General features: G+C 43.0%; 1 protein-coding gene across 4 annotated transcripts in view; it reads left to right on the top strand.

Moving 5' to 3' along the window:
• Positions 1-205: 205 nt before the first annotated feature.
• SLC25A45 (solute carrier family 25 member 45) overlaps positions 206-15716 on the top strand; it is an 80276-nt gene continuing 64765 nt past the window's right edge. For 2 of the 4 annotated variants that reach the window (XM_075569880.1, XM_075569878.1), the window contains exons 1-3: positions 206-495; positions 2446-2647; positions 6570-6708. In XM_075569880.1, coding sequence (XP_075425995.1) covers positions 6694-6708 — 15 coding nt within the window. In that variant the 5' untranslated portion in view covers positions 206-495; positions 2446-2647; positions 6570-6693. Of the gene's footprint in view, positions 496-2445; positions 2648-6569; positions 6709-15716 lie in introns of those variants that run through there. The other 2 variants (XM_075569879.1, XM_075569881.1) reach the window with 2 other exon arrangements.

Here is a 15716-nt window from a genome sequence, read left to right as displayed (position 1 = left end):
GGGGGGCGGGGCCATCACACTGTGCCAGAGTGTGTCTCTGCTCACAGAGGAGAGAGACTGTGGGAGGGAGCAGGGGGGCGGGGCCATCACACTGTGCCGGAGTGTGTCTCTGCTCACAGAGGAGAGAGAGACTGTGGGAGGGAGCAGGGGGGCGGGGCCATCACACTGTGCCGGAGTGTGTCTCTGCTCACAGAGGAGAGAGACTGTGGGAGGGAGCAGGGGGGCTCCCTTGGTGCTGCAGCTGCAACTGCTTTCCCCGCTTCCCGAAGACCTCCCCTCCTCCTCTCCGAAGCCCTCCCCTCCTCTTTTCCGAAGCCCTCCTCTCCGAAGCCCTCCCCTCCTCCTCTCATCATTGGCTCACAGCCACACCATGTGACGCGTCGCCGCCTGGGATTACAATTCTCTTGCATCCCCTGGCGGCTGACGCGTCACAGCGTGTAGTGAGCCGTGCAGGGAGGAGGGACTGGGACCGGCTCAGAAGGATACCATCAGATGGTAAGTAGCGCACGCCGCCGGACGCAGCGGGACCAAAGCCTTAGCATCCAAACTTAGAGGTCTGAGAACCAAATCGCAAATCACAGCTATCCAAACTAGGTCAGGAGAAAAAACATTCAATGAGAAGCAAATAGCAAAGGAGTTCTCAGACTTCTATTCTAAATTGTATAACCTAAAATTCCCAAAGAACCGATCCTCTGGATCAGAAGCTATCTCTAGGTATTTGGAGAATTGTAAACTTCCAGAACTATCGGAAGAGAATATTCTAGAACTGAACAAAGATATAACGCAGGAAGATTTGTTAGAAGCCATTGCTCAATTGAAAGCTAGCAAAACGCCGGGCCCAGATGGCTTCTCAAATTAGTACTATAAAAAATTTAAGATGGTGTTATCCCCGTATATGCTGGATGTATTTAATTCGTTTCTAGAGGGAGCGGTTGTCACGGTAGCTTATGACAAGATATAATGAACACCAAATATCTGGGTTGAACTGAACGAGGCTTAGATATAATAAAATATAATTCATTCCTTAAATAAGGTGAACACAGCAATATAGTACAATTAACAGACAAGTAGGTAACACTTACTTAGGGTTGGGGAATGGAGAAGTATCAGCTAGCAATTCTCCAGCAATCCGGTGACATTCAAGATGGTATCAGAAGAAGAACACAAAACTGTAGGGTTGACACAGTTTATATACCTGTGTAACCCTATTCTTAACATTGAATACAGACTATTGGTGAACAATTATCTGTATCCAATCCCTAACGTGGAGACACAGATTAACCCATGCCCCCCGGCTAATTACCCCATGTGTACTGGGACTCTATGGGTAGCCCCATAATTAAATCAGGGGCGACGACCAGTCTATCAAATGAAGTATCTGCATTGTTTGTAGGTGTAGACATAACACTTACAAACCACTCCAGTTTGATGATTCTCCACCCTCAGGTAACAATTAGAGTGGCAGTCTGTTGATTAGTACTTGATCTGTTGATTAGTACTTGATCTGTTGATTAATACTTACTGTAAACAATCAGGCAGTTAACTTTTGATCACGATGCTTAGGTTCAATCAGCCGGCTGCCCTTCATGACCTATTAGCCTAGCAGATGGAGTCTGCATTTTCAGATCAGATCCAAAATACCATATATATACTTTAATATCTACACATATTAATAAGTTCCATTCTGGTGGGCTCAGTGGGTCGAAATTTGCCAGTTTTTAATGCCTACAGTGACTCCACATATTGGCCAAATATCAACTCTCTGCGTCCTCCAGAACTGGAGATACAGAAATGCACTTTAAAACATCTTTAAAACACAGGATTATAATGAACCATGGGAACAGGGGAACATACATTTTTCATGACATGACAAGGTGTAAACCACCTTCCTGGACCGCAGTCCAGTTAACCCCTTGCCTCCCTGGTGAGGTCAGGGGGTGGCCATAGGGGGTGCAACCCCTTTAATACCGGGCCAACCCCCTCTCCCTCTACAGCGGCCATACCGACATCAATGTCCAAAGCAAATTTAGCAATTATACATAAGGAAGGGAGAGACCCACTACAGTGTGGTAACTATCGCCCCATAGCCCTCCTTAATTCAGACTTAAAACTTTTCAGCAAAATTTTTAGCAAATAGACTTACCCCAATACTACCCAGTTTAATATATATAGACCAGGTTGGGTTTGTCTCTGGAGGACAAGCCTCCGATAATACTAGAAAAATTATCAATCTTATTGACTGTCAGGGCGTGCTCACCACAAACGAGACGGGACCGCGGTGCTGAGGTGGGATAGGATATAACGCCACCCACAGCCACGAGGGCACGTCTTGACAGTAGAGTAGTCTGGGAGTCCGGATCGGGGCAGGAGAGGTACGGATGGTAGAGGGTGCTGTATGCAAAGTCCGGGATAGAGATAAGGACGTAATCGTTTACCGTTTGCCAGGATCGGGATTCCAGAGGTGCGGAGAGTCGTTTTGCCATATGCCGAGTTCCGGATGCCAGAGGTGCGGGTAGACGTAGCGGAAGCCGGTTCGGTACACGAGGAGGACTGCAAAAACAAAACAGGACAAGACAGGACTAGGGAGGCAGAGAGTGATGAGAACAACTGGTTCTATGCTCAGCCAACAAGTCAGTGACACTGTCAGGTATATATAGGAGAGCGGGTCCAATGGCAGCGCAGCAAGGTGGGGGTGTGTGGAAGGGCCAGGCTACGGCAGGGATAGGTCCAGCATGAGTCCCAGGGGAGGAGCCATAAAGCCCAGTAGTCAGACTGCATTGGATTGCAGCAATGGTTTGAGGTGCTGTGCCTTTAAGGGGTTGGTGCGGCTCCGTGTGGCCACGCCTCTGTGTAGCTGTGCTTGCGGCCGCGTGACCGAGCGTAGCCGCCGGACCGAGAGTAGAAGGGGAGTTTTGGCGTGTGCGCGCGCGCCCACGTGGAGTAGTGATCCGCGTTCCGGAGAGAGGCTGCCTGCGTGCCGCGGGAGGACCTGTCGGAGCTGCCGGTGAGTGAGGAGCACGTCGAGGGCGGCGTGACTCCTAGACCCTTACATTGACCATGTACATCTCTCAAACACAAAGGCTATCTTGCCGAGTCTAGATGCATAAAAAGCATTTGACAGGATAAGATGGGACTTTTTAGATCAAACACTGATTAAATTCGGATTTAGGGGCCAGTTTCTAGAGGGGGTCAGAGCCCTCTACAAAACTCCCACAGCTGTTGTGAAACTTCAAGGAGGAGACTCAAATCCCATAAAAATTAATAATGGTACCCGACAGGGATGCCCCCTGTCTCCGCTTCTGTTCACCCTCTCCATAGAACCCCTGGCAACTACAATCAGAGACGAAAAAAATATTAAAGGAATTGAAATTGGAGAGACAAACTATAAAATATCCCTTTTTGCCAATGATATCATCCTAATTCTAGCCAACCCCTTGACTTCCCTACCGAATTTACAATCCCAACTAGATCAATTCAGTAAAATTTCAGGATACAAAATTAACACGGACAAGTCGGAGGCACTAAATTTATCCCTGACAGTACCCGAAGTTAAGTTGCTACAAGCAAACTTTAATTATAAATGGAGCTCGACAAAGATTAAGTATCTGGGAATACAGATATCAAGTTTCTATAAATCCTTAAACCAATATAACTATCCCCCCCTTTTTGAAAAGATAAAAAAAGATCTCCAGAGCTGGAACGAATATCCGATATCTTGGCTAGGAAGAATAACTACAGTTAAAATGAATATTCTGCCAAGACTTCTATATTATTTCCAGACTCTACCAATAGACATCCCACTGTCTGAGCTCAAAAATATTCAAAACAGAATTTTTCAATTTATCTGGAAAAACAAAAGACCAAGGGTTGCTAGATCAATTTTGCTAGCACTAAAAGATTGCGGAGGGTTGGGAGTCCCTAATATCACTAAATACTATTTGGCGGCCCAACTAAAACAAGTTATAATGTGGAACAATGATCCAACTACAAGTTGCTGGCTTGGGATTGAGTCTACCTATGTGGAACCTCTGTCTCTTCCGGCCGCCCTTTGGGCCGAGGGATGAAGAGAGACCTTCGCGGAAAAATTAAAACTGGGAGCAATGAGATGTACATGGAAGATATGGGCTAGAAACAAGGGGAAATATGATCTGGCATCCTCCGCTACACTATTGACCCCTATATTCAACAACCCTGAGTTTCTTCCAGGCTGTCTCCCAAAGGGACTTAGTAAATTCAAAGAGCCAAAGATGGTAATAGCCGATGACTTTGTATCTAAACGTAAGATTTTACCACTTCCAGATTTACAGAAAAAATATCAAATTACAAACCTACCAGTATTTGGCTTTTAACAAATCTGACATTATTTACAAACAGTCTCAAAAGATTTGGCGTTTTCGGCCCTAACAAAATTTGAGAGGCTATGCAGAAGAGGCTATTACTGTAAAGGTCTGATCTCGGGGGTGTATCTGGGCCTGGCGATATCCGCAGCACACTAATCATAGTTATATGCTAAAATGGGCAGAAGATTTAAATTTAGAAATAGATTTAGACGACTGGGAGGATATTTGGGAAGCAGCCTCCAAAAGATCAATTTGTACCACTATAAAAGAGAATATATATAAAATCTTATTTCATTGGTACCTAACACCGAATAGGCTGAGCCAGATTTTCCCCGGGTCCTCAGATTTGTGTTGGAGAGGATGCGGGCAAAGAGGAGATATGGCTCATATCTGGTGGAATTGTCCAAAAATTCAGGGGTTCTGGATCATGATACAAACAATGATACGAGAACTCCTGGGGGTGGAGATAGAGGTGGACCCGCTGTCTATGATCTTATCCAAACCGATAGAGGGCCTGCAGCCGAAAGTGGGTGAAATGATAAATCATGTCCTCACAGCAGCCCGCTGCTCGATTGCCGCGGCCTGGAAAAAGATCAATGCTCCCTCCAGACGGACAGTACTGAGAAGGATTAGGGAAATTAGGGTAATGGAACTCCTCTCGGCACAACTTAGCCAAAAGGTAGATAAGTTTCACAAGATCTGGGAAATTTGGCCAGAAGATTGACAATCTTAAGAGATGAGCCACCGAATATCAGCACTGACAACTCCCCCCCCTCCCCCTCTGGCCCCCGCCCCTCTTTCCCCTCTCTTCTCTCCTTTGATTTTTCACAGAGAGATACACAAGGAAGCGGCTGCTCCCCCAATAAGACTTGAAAAAGATATTTAGATCTCACCAAAAGAAAGTAGATACATAGGAAAAGAAGACAACAGTACAATGTTTATGTTTAAATGCAATGTTTCATTTTTTCTCTTCCTATGACTGTGAGTTTGTATCACTTATATGGAAATGTTTACTGTACGATGTCTATCTCTCTAAAAACAATAAAAAAATTGAAACAAAAAAAGAAAGATACAGTTTTTGGCTATATTGAGGCAGAACTGTTTCGGTGTTCACACCTCTACAGGTACAACACCAGGTAACTACAAATCTGAGATGCCACAGGAGTCAATCAGTATGGGTAAAAACTCCACCCAGCTTGAACCACCTTGAATATGGCTACAGAACCCGATGCAGGTGGTCACCCTAAACTCAGGGAAGGAAGGATCGCCCGATGCAGGGGAAAATCCGTGACCAAGTGGTCAGAAGTATTAGAAGTAGGCACACACCAATGACGTCATCTGTGGGCGAACGACCGATCCATCTCACGCCCACAGATGACATCATCGGTGTGTGCCTAATTCTACTGGGGTTCTGTGAGGAGACAATCAGCAATCCCATTTGGAGCAGCAGGAGAGAGTGAGAGGTGGCTATTTACTTACTAACGACTTTGACGGTTGGATTAATTTACCTTCGAGCGCAATATACATCCTCTTGTTGTATCTGGACTATGCATATGTAGCCTTTGCTTGTCTGCATTTATATCATTATCACCAGTCATTATTTTTGGGTTCTGCATAGTTTGTTGGGAACGCAGGGTTTAGGGAAGTACCTTTGGTCCAATTTGGACCTGAGGGAACGGGCCTGAGGAAGGGGTCTTTACCCCGATACGTTGCCCCCCTAATATCCCTCTTCTCCCCCCTCCTCCCCCCCACCCCCCACGTTCCGCTTGTGGTTTTCCCTGTCTATCTCCCTTCCCCTGTGTTGTTCCCCTGCATGTATTTATTTAGGGTAATTTTTTGGTGCTTTTTTGTTACTCACATGTATGACATTATTCCATGTTTTGCTATATCTTGTGCTTCAATTATTATATTTTTTCATTTGGCATATTCGTACGTTTGTTGCTATTCTATAAATCAGTGAGTGCTGGAACACTTTATTATATTTGGTAATTATCTTGGAGGAATTAAGGTCCTCCTTGTTGCTTTGCACCCTGCATCCAGTTTTTCGTATTTATTTGCGTGCTGTCTATCCCTCCAGTTTACTACATCACGGTTATTAGGCCACTTTGCCCCTACAAGGGATTGAGTCTTTAACCCATTAACCAGTTGAATTATTTAGGGGCCCCTGAATAGGGAAGTGTTTGCCAGTTAAGAGTTTTCCTTCAGCTTATCTCACCCTGTCCTTATCAGAGAACCAATAAAGATGCAGAGAAGGGGACAATCTGATTTGCGGAACCCACAGTGACATCACACAAAAGCCAGAGGAAATCCAACCCACTCCCGAGTTTAACTAGTCCAAAGGGCTTGACAGCACATGACATTGACAGAGGTAAGTCATATCTCTCTATAACTGTAACATAGCAGTGCAATAAACGGGAGATCATTATACACGCTGCAGCTCGCGGCTAAGAGTAATTGCACACTTCGTGCTATCTGGATATTTCTGCCAAGAAGTATGAGGTCTGTAAAACACATTATTGCATTCAGCTGATCCCAAAGAGAGAACCGGCTGTGTCTGGAGCAAGTTTCTCATTTTTATGCTGCTCGATAGAACCGCTCCCTCTAACTCCTCCTATTGCCCCAATATAACCTCTCCCTATAACTCCTCCTATTGCCCCAATATAACCTCTCCCTATAACTCCTCCTATTGCCCCATATAACTGGTCCCTATAACTCCTCCTATTACCCCAATATAACCTCTCCCTATAACTCCTATTGCCCCATATAACCTCTGCCTATAACTCCTTCTATTACCCCATATCACCTCTCCCTATAACTCCTCCTGTGGCCCCATATAACCGCTCTCTATAACTCCTCCTATTGCCCCATATAACCTCTCCCTATACCTCCTCCTAGAGAAACACGTATGGATATACTGTATATACATACAGAATACGTATAGATATACCACATACACACACACACACACACACACACACACCCACACACAAAAATGTATGGCTGTATATACACACACAGTATTCATTTATTTATTTATAAAATGTTTTACCAGGAAGTAATACATTGAGAGTTACCTCTTGTTTTCAAGTATGTCCTGGGCACAGAGTTATAATGACAAATACATAGTTACAATGACTGAAAAGGGTTATACAGTACATTATATACAAGACATTGCATGCATAGTTAAAGATAATATATATTATAGGCGTATATAACAATTACAGATCAGTTTAAAATGTGAGACAGTTTTAGTTTTGAAAGAACCTAGACTGGTGGCGGCTGTGAGAGTCTCCGGCAGACTGTTCCAGTTGTGGGATGCACGGTAAGAGAAGGAGGAGCGGCTGCATATTTTGTTGAACCATGGTGTGACGGGGGGTTGGGGGAGGTGGTATCCAGGCTATATAATAAAGGTCAAGCCCTAGGAGGTTGGGGTCCAGAGTTACCGGTTCCCCAATAAATGTACCTGGGAATCATGCCTTATTCTCGGATACATGTAGGCACATTGTCCCAGCAATACTTCCCCATGAAAATGTAAGCGCGACTCACCACTAGGGTACCCTGCTTCAGCACAGCTCAGAAAGGAGAATGAGGCACATGGACAAATATGTATTCCTGTAGCTGAGGGAATCCCTGAGTTAAGGGTGGTACCCCAGCTAGTGCCAAGGTGATCCACAAACAGTATAGGGTTTGCGGATGCCCAACCGTATATAAGGTTGGGGGCGATTCTAACAGTCAAAACTGAGTCAGAGGGAAAGGGTGTGGGGAATAAGGCAGCAGAAATAAAACGACAACATTTTTCCTTTTCTGTTCCCTGTACCCCAAGACCTTCAACTAGAGTCTCACATAGCTGTAGGGGTTCCCAGAGACTCAGAGTGTATTAAAGTATATTTTAATATGTTTCAACGTTCAGAACCCACGTCCAAACAGGCAGCCCGTGCAAACCCATAGGCGCCGGTACATCTGCTGGACATTGGAGCAGCCAGAGCTGTGAACAGCGTTTGGTTAGCAGGGAAAGGCAGAGAACTAGTTCCAGGGATCAATGGTAGTCCTCCAGGATGCCACTTGTTCTGCCAGACCTAGGAGCACCTTCCCAGCGGGTGGCATTGGGATAGCTGGGGGGGTATGTGGCAGGCTTGCGCATGTCCCTTGGCTATTTCAAATTTCCCGCTAACCCGTCTTTTCTACCCGGCTTGGCTCTGATTGGCTGCTTAGGAAAGTTCCCACGCGCTGATTGGCCGTCCGGCCGCCTTCTATTTTATGAATAAAGCAGAGAATACAATAAGAAGCCCTGAGCCAATCAGATTGTGTGTTCCCCCCTTTTCAAAGATGCTTGGTTTGTAATAGCAAAGCAACCGGCTTCGATTTGAAGCCTAAAAAACCTGCTCGCCAGAGACTAAGTCCAGCATTTTGCGCCCAAGTTCTCAGAATCGAACATATAGGACGCGGCTGGGATTTTAGGCCATAAATTACACAGAAAATAAACAAACAATGGACAAAAAACAAAAAGTCCTTGGCGCACTATCGGGTATATAAACCTGACAAAATAGGAAGTCCCAAATTCTTGATGGTAGGGATGATGAATGGGTCCGGAATCCGATCTCACTTATAGTCCTTTATAATGGTAGAACCAGATCTGCAATTACAAAAACAGAACAACCATTGAGCAGTAACTTCTGGTCAATCGTTAACTCCCCCACCATTGCCAGCTACTTACTTAAAAGTAAGGAAAACAGGGCCTTAAAAGGTATCTTTAACTTCCTTCCCGGCTAGCTGTTTATCTATGGGTTGTCAGGCGATGTTACCCCTCTCCGGACACATGCTTGCAACACCATATACCGGAATGCAAAGAGAAATAAAAGGCACCAATGGTATGATACCGTAACATTTAATACAATACTAAAAGGACTTAACAACAGTACACTCACATGCTGACCGTCCCTATGAACAAGATACAACGTGCCGTCCGCTTGCGTGAGAGGATGCTGGGGTGATGCAGATGGAGGTGGGATCTTGCGTGAATCCCCGCTTCGTGGCCGCGACTCGGAGCGCTTTGTCCCCCTCCGATGACGTCACTGCTAATGCGCCCCTTCTCCTCTCCACACATGTGCACGCAGTATCACGTCCTAAGAGAACTCCACCCTACGCGCGTTTCGTGACTATTGACATCACTTCTTCGGGGATAATGGAGTTATGGAGGAAGTACGTGCTATTTAAGCACATTTAAAAATGTCCCCAGGGCTCCTATTGGATGATTAATCCAACCAGAACCTCCTACTAAATGCCGTAAATACATGTAAAAATCGGACTTGATACACATACATCATAAATAAGGCTATACATAAATATGAATTATACATCTTATATACCACTTATCACTACAAGAAACAAACAATTATTGTGGATACAATGATTAAAAATTAAATAATGCTAGCAACTCCACGGAGGTTGTTAGACCTTACACTGCCAAGGGGAACTTCCGCTAATTGCATTGAACAGAGAACACAGAGGAAAGAAGTTCAAACCAGAGGATTGGATAGCGAGTGCCATTGGAATATAGAACTGACCTAGCCATCTTTCAAAAATGATGCCAGATCAAATTCTATATTTAGACCTCTTGGGGTCAGAGTTTTAAGGGTATAGAAGGTCTTAGGGCCTCATGCAGTAAGCGTTGATAAGGATTTTTTCGCCATTTTATAGCCAAAATTGGGTTTGAGATTCAGTAAGCGCCGATAAGTGCTTGATTTCGCCAGGTTTCGTAGCCGATAATTTTGTTATGGCCAGTCGGCTGCCGATAAGCCTGTTTTCGCCACTGATCACCACTTTTTTAAATCGGCTGGATTCAAGTACCAAAATCAACTTATCGGGGCTGATCGGCACTACGAAATTGAGATGTTATGGCCAATTTCTCCCGCCAACTAAAGTTGGCAAGTTGGAGGGGAGAACGATCGCTAAGGCTGCCGGAACGGCATTTAGAAAAAAAACTCTTCTGTACATCAATGGAAGTCAATGGAGCGGGGACGTATAACAGTATAGTACTGTTTACGTTTCATTGCTCACAATACAAACGTCATTTGCATTACAGTGTGGGGGGCATTCCCTGCATTGTGTCACAGCTGACGTGTATTATTTGCATAACATTGTACTTTTACATGTTTTCAGCATTTGCGTGTCACATTACTCATCATGTGATGATGTGTCAAGGGAAAATACTATACTCAACTCTTAAAGGAGAACCTCACATCATATCACACATTTTACTGAACTGAGCGACAATTATTTATATGATGTTACACATGTCACACATCTAACACATACACCGTATATTCATGTTGCTTTACATTACACAATGCTTGTAATGTGTAACGCATCTTCAAACGTTCATGTACATCTTTCTTCTCATGTTTACATATACTTATTGGGTCCTCCCTTTTTTCATGACGTCACTTATTTGACATTCAATCACATTGCATGTTTACATTGTAAACGTTGCATTACAAGCACTTCAACCTAACTTATACACACATGTACAGTAATTAATCATTGTGACACCTTGTAAACTCATTCTATAGCAACTATCCTCATTACAGAAATGCATGCATATGCACACGACTATTCATTGTTGTCAACATGTGACAATAACATGGCTAATTACACATGTTACACCAAACTTTTCCCACGTCAATCTCAGCCTTTTTGTCTAATTACATGACTGACTGTTGCGTTCACAAGTGTTACATGCATTGCACATTAAACTTTTTATTTTCAACCAATGTTTGTACAAAGCTTCACGACACATCATTGGCAAATATCATCATTCCCTGCAGAATACACACAACAAATACTTCTAAGATCAAGTGCACACAGCTTGGCACAGAAGTACTTTATTATGTTAATGTAACACCTTGCATTTTACTATGTCACCTGACATCATCACATACCTATTTAAAGGACGCCCATTACCTGCTCATTCACAGCTACTCATTTCAAAATATTGCGATTGTTTAGGAGACGGAGGAACATTCTTTTCTATGACATGCTTGCTGATCAAGAGAATGACATAGGCCAAGGGAGGGACAGACCCAGGGACAGTGACAGGGACAGGCACGCAGATACGACAGGGACAGGGAGAGGGACAGGCCGAGGGACAGGAGATCAGAGGAGAAGACAGAGGAGACAAGTTGTGCCTCGTCTGCGTCTGTACAGGGAGAGAACCCTGTTAGATGGGATGAGTGAGGAGGAGATAGTCAGTCGCTATCGTTTGAGTTCAGCAGCAATCTTATCTCTTTATGAGGAGATAAGGGGAGATTTAGATTTTGTGACAGCCAGAGGTCGTGCAGTCCCTGGGCTTGTTAAAATGCTGTGCTCATTACATTATCTTGCGTCCGCGTCATTCCAGACAACTGTGGGCATAGTGGGCGGGGTCTCGCAATCTACATTCTCGCGTGCCTTTACCCAGTTTCTCTATGCACTCAATAGACGCGCTAGGAATTATATTCATTTTCCTACAGAGGCGACAGAGTGGCTGGAAGTCAGGACTGCCTTTTATAATATAGCAGGGATACCATGTGTGCTGGGTGCAATCGATTGCACACATGTTGCTTTGATTGCACCTAGTCAGAGTGAGCATGTTTACCGCAATCGTAAGCACTACCATTCACTCAATGTACAGGTGGTATGTGATGCCACGATGAGGATAATGCATGTGGTAGCCAAATTCCCTGGTTCCAGTCACGATTCCTCAATCCTGAGGAACTCTTCAGTCTTCCATGCGTTCGAAGAGGGACATTTTGAACATGGTTGGCTGCTGGGTGAGTACACATTTACATGTTCTAACACAAAACACATTTTTCTTTAGGAATGTTGGCATTGTAGAATCTTATCACTAATGTCAGCTTATGTGTGCTCCATTCATTATAGGTGACTCAGGATACGGAATTAGGCCGTGGCTCTTGACTCTGGTGCTAAACCCTCAAACTGAAGCAGAGGAGAGGTACAATGCAGCCCATATCTCGACAAGATCTGTTATAGAGAGGACATTTGGCCTACTCAAGACCAGATTTAAGTGTCTGGACAGAACTGGTGGGGCTCTTCTATACAAGCCTCAAAAAGTGTCTGATATTATCCTTGCCTGTTGCATTTTGCACAATGTTGCACTCAGGCACAATGTACAATCAGACCTAGATGAGTCTTTGGTAGACGAGCATCCAACCCATGTAGCTGCTGAAAATGAACAAACAGCCAGTGGTGGCCAGACACGCCAGAATCTCATCAATTCATTTTTTTCTTGTAAGTAAAAACATATATGTTCCTACTACTACTTTTATAGATTAATTATGTTATATTAACAATAATGTTTCTTAATATAACCTTCTGTTAGGACACAGATGAATATGGGTTGCACACCGTTCTTTTCTCTGCTGTGTGCACAAAGGGATGTGGCAGCGGTATGTTATTGTTGCACAGGTTATAGAATCCCTCTTCAATTGTACATTAGTTGTGTGTATGTGAATACAACAGGGGTAACAAAGCAGTCATATTTTAGCATTGTGTTGTTCCTTATGCTAACACAATACACATACAGTAGTATGGGCATAGTCATTCATTCTTGAACTATGCTTACATACAATGTTATTGGTGCAGTGTAACATGTACATCCATATGATGTGTACACCAGGCTGCTTTACATTTTGAATGTCATTAAATATACATGGTGTTGCACATGTAACACCAAATACACACTTTGCTGTGTTGCTTACGGTACTGAAGATGGCATGTCAATGTTTGCAATTTACATATTGTTCCATTGCATTATAGGTATATCTCCAGTATGACTGATCATGGTATGTATATTTGCTGACATCTGGCATAAGATGTGCCTACATCAATATTCGTATAATGATTAGAACTAAAAACCCAACATATTGGTGCAAATAAAAATGTTACATATATGTACTTTCTGTATCATGTACATGCATTTAGCTACTATTGAGGTTTCATGTGCATTGTATTAGAAAATTTCCCATTTCATCACATTTAAAGTATGTTCCCTTATAAATTCCATTCATGTAATATAGAGGTGTTTGGAGAGAAGGGCATAACTGTACTTATTTGTTTACTTACGGGAGCTCATTAATCACGGATGCAATAGACTGATCATAACACTCCATGCATGAATGGCTGTAAGCACAACAATGCGTGGTTTATCTTATATTTAGCAATGTAGGTCATTATTAATGCTACAAATTATTTGTCAACATTATTTAAAATGTGTCACATGTGTATGTATAAGTCAAACGTGTGTTGATGTGACCTACATGTAACAAGTGTGAAAGTGTAAACAAAACCACAATTGTGTGAAAAATTTTACTGTAATTTTGCATTTCTAATTTCCCACAATGACAATGTTGGTAATATATTTGGAATGTCATTCACGTCACTTAATCATTATCATGATGATACTTATCAAGTATTATCACAATTTTAACGTCAATCACGTGCACATTAGCATAGACACACTTTTTAAGACAACTGTTTGTGTCTGTATCAATTTGTGTAGGATCCATGTATAACACCGACAAATCATAATAGCAGCTTTATTATGGTAGCTTATATCATCATATTGACTGTACTATTTATTTGTAGAACGTTTAATAAACACAGTAAACTATAGTTAGTTAGGTTAATGAAATATACACAGAAACGTACTTCATTACATGATGTTGATGTAATATTCAGAACATCATGCATTGTAGGGGACCACAACATCTAGGCAATAACATTATTTGCTACAGTCCCAAACCATTTTATCAACATACCCATGTAACAAGAGATTTTTAACAAGAAATGGCTAGTTGGTTGTAAGTGTCCTTTACATTGGGAGAAGGAGTGGCTCAGTGAGTAAAGACACACACTGGCGAGGGGGAGTCTGGTTCAATTCCCGGTGTCGGCTCCTTGTGACCTTGGCCAAGTCACTTTATCTCCCTGTGCCTCAGGCGGCAAAAAAACAATTGTACGCTCCACGGGCCAGGGAGCTCAGCCTGAAATATGTGTCTGTAAAGCGCTGCGTACAACTAGCAGCCCTATACATGAACATGCTCATATTATTATTATTATTATTATTGTTACATAGTTTCGACATATGGATCCAGGGGGGGGGAAGGGAGCAGGATCGTCAGGAACACCCAGAAAAAAACATATAAATACAGATCATGGTGTGGTATGAAAATACATATGAGTCAGAACTCCGGAGATACTTGGCTCTTATGAATAACCTACTTACAAGATGTAAGGTTTAAACCAGCGTTTGTATAGGTAAAGATGAATATACTGGCTCTTCTACTTGAGATCGCAGACTGCAGCAGACTGGTAGTTTAAATGGTATGCCTGCTGGGACTTTCACTTTCACAGTACAGCAATCACATTCGTTCAGAGAAGAGAGGAAAACATAGGGTTTCACCAGGTAACACCAATTTTATCGTAGTAGCATAAAAGGTATGTACTCACAATATATAATGTGAACACAGTCACATAAAGGTATCTTTTAAGGCAGCAGCGGCTTGGCAGATGGAAAAAACGAAAAGGTCCTCCACTCCACTCAAACTTCCCTCCGCGAGGGTGCCCCCTCGTCCGGTGCCGATGGATGGCGTCTGTCGTCACTTCCTGGCCTGGTGGTGACGACTTCCGGTACGGGCGGGAAGATCGGAGGGTTGGAGGGCTCGCCTAACCGTAGCTGCACCTCTGGGGTAGGAGCAGGTTGACAGACTGCTTCCTTCCTTGATTCGGCTCAACGCGTTTCACTGCATCCGCAGCTTCCTCAGGAGCAATGATTGTGTCCCATAATGGGTGTTACTTAAATAGCATCTTCAATTAGGACACTAATTGAAAAAACACTTAATTACATTACACACAGATTCTCCCACATGGGTACATAATACTGTGGTCCAAAAATTACGGCGCATTAAATACATATATTAATTTTATTCACTCTCATATGAGAGGTTCTAAAAGATAAAATATAAATTAAAACATATTATAAAAGCTAAAAATCATCATTAAAACTCGGATAGTTGATAATTATTAGAGAAGGTCCATACATAGAGGGAGAGAGAGAGAACATAGATTAGCAAAGTAAATGCAGTGTATATAAAATCTGATAACAGCATATATATATATAAAATTAATAAAATTTCAATTAGATTAAATTATTTACATATATCAAGATAATTAAAGTGCAAGTGCAATATTTAGAGGAAAGGTGCAATCTCAAAATCCACATTAAGACCGTTAGGTGTCAGTGTATTGAGTTTATGTACCCAGTACATCTCTCTTCTACTTAAGTCTAGATTTCTATCCCTTCCTCTCCAATGTTGTACTACA

The sequence above is a fragment of the Ascaphus truei genome, chromosome 14, assembly GCF_040206685.1.
Source record: "Ascaphus truei isolate aAscTru1 chromosome 14, aAscTru1.hap1, whole genome shotgun sequence".
NCBI lineage: Eukaryota > Metazoa > Chordata > Amphibia > Anura > Ascaphidae > Ascaphus > Ascaphus truei.
The sequence above is the reverse complement of the archived record's forward strand: the minus strand, read 5'-3'. Positions and strand labels throughout refer to the sequence as shown.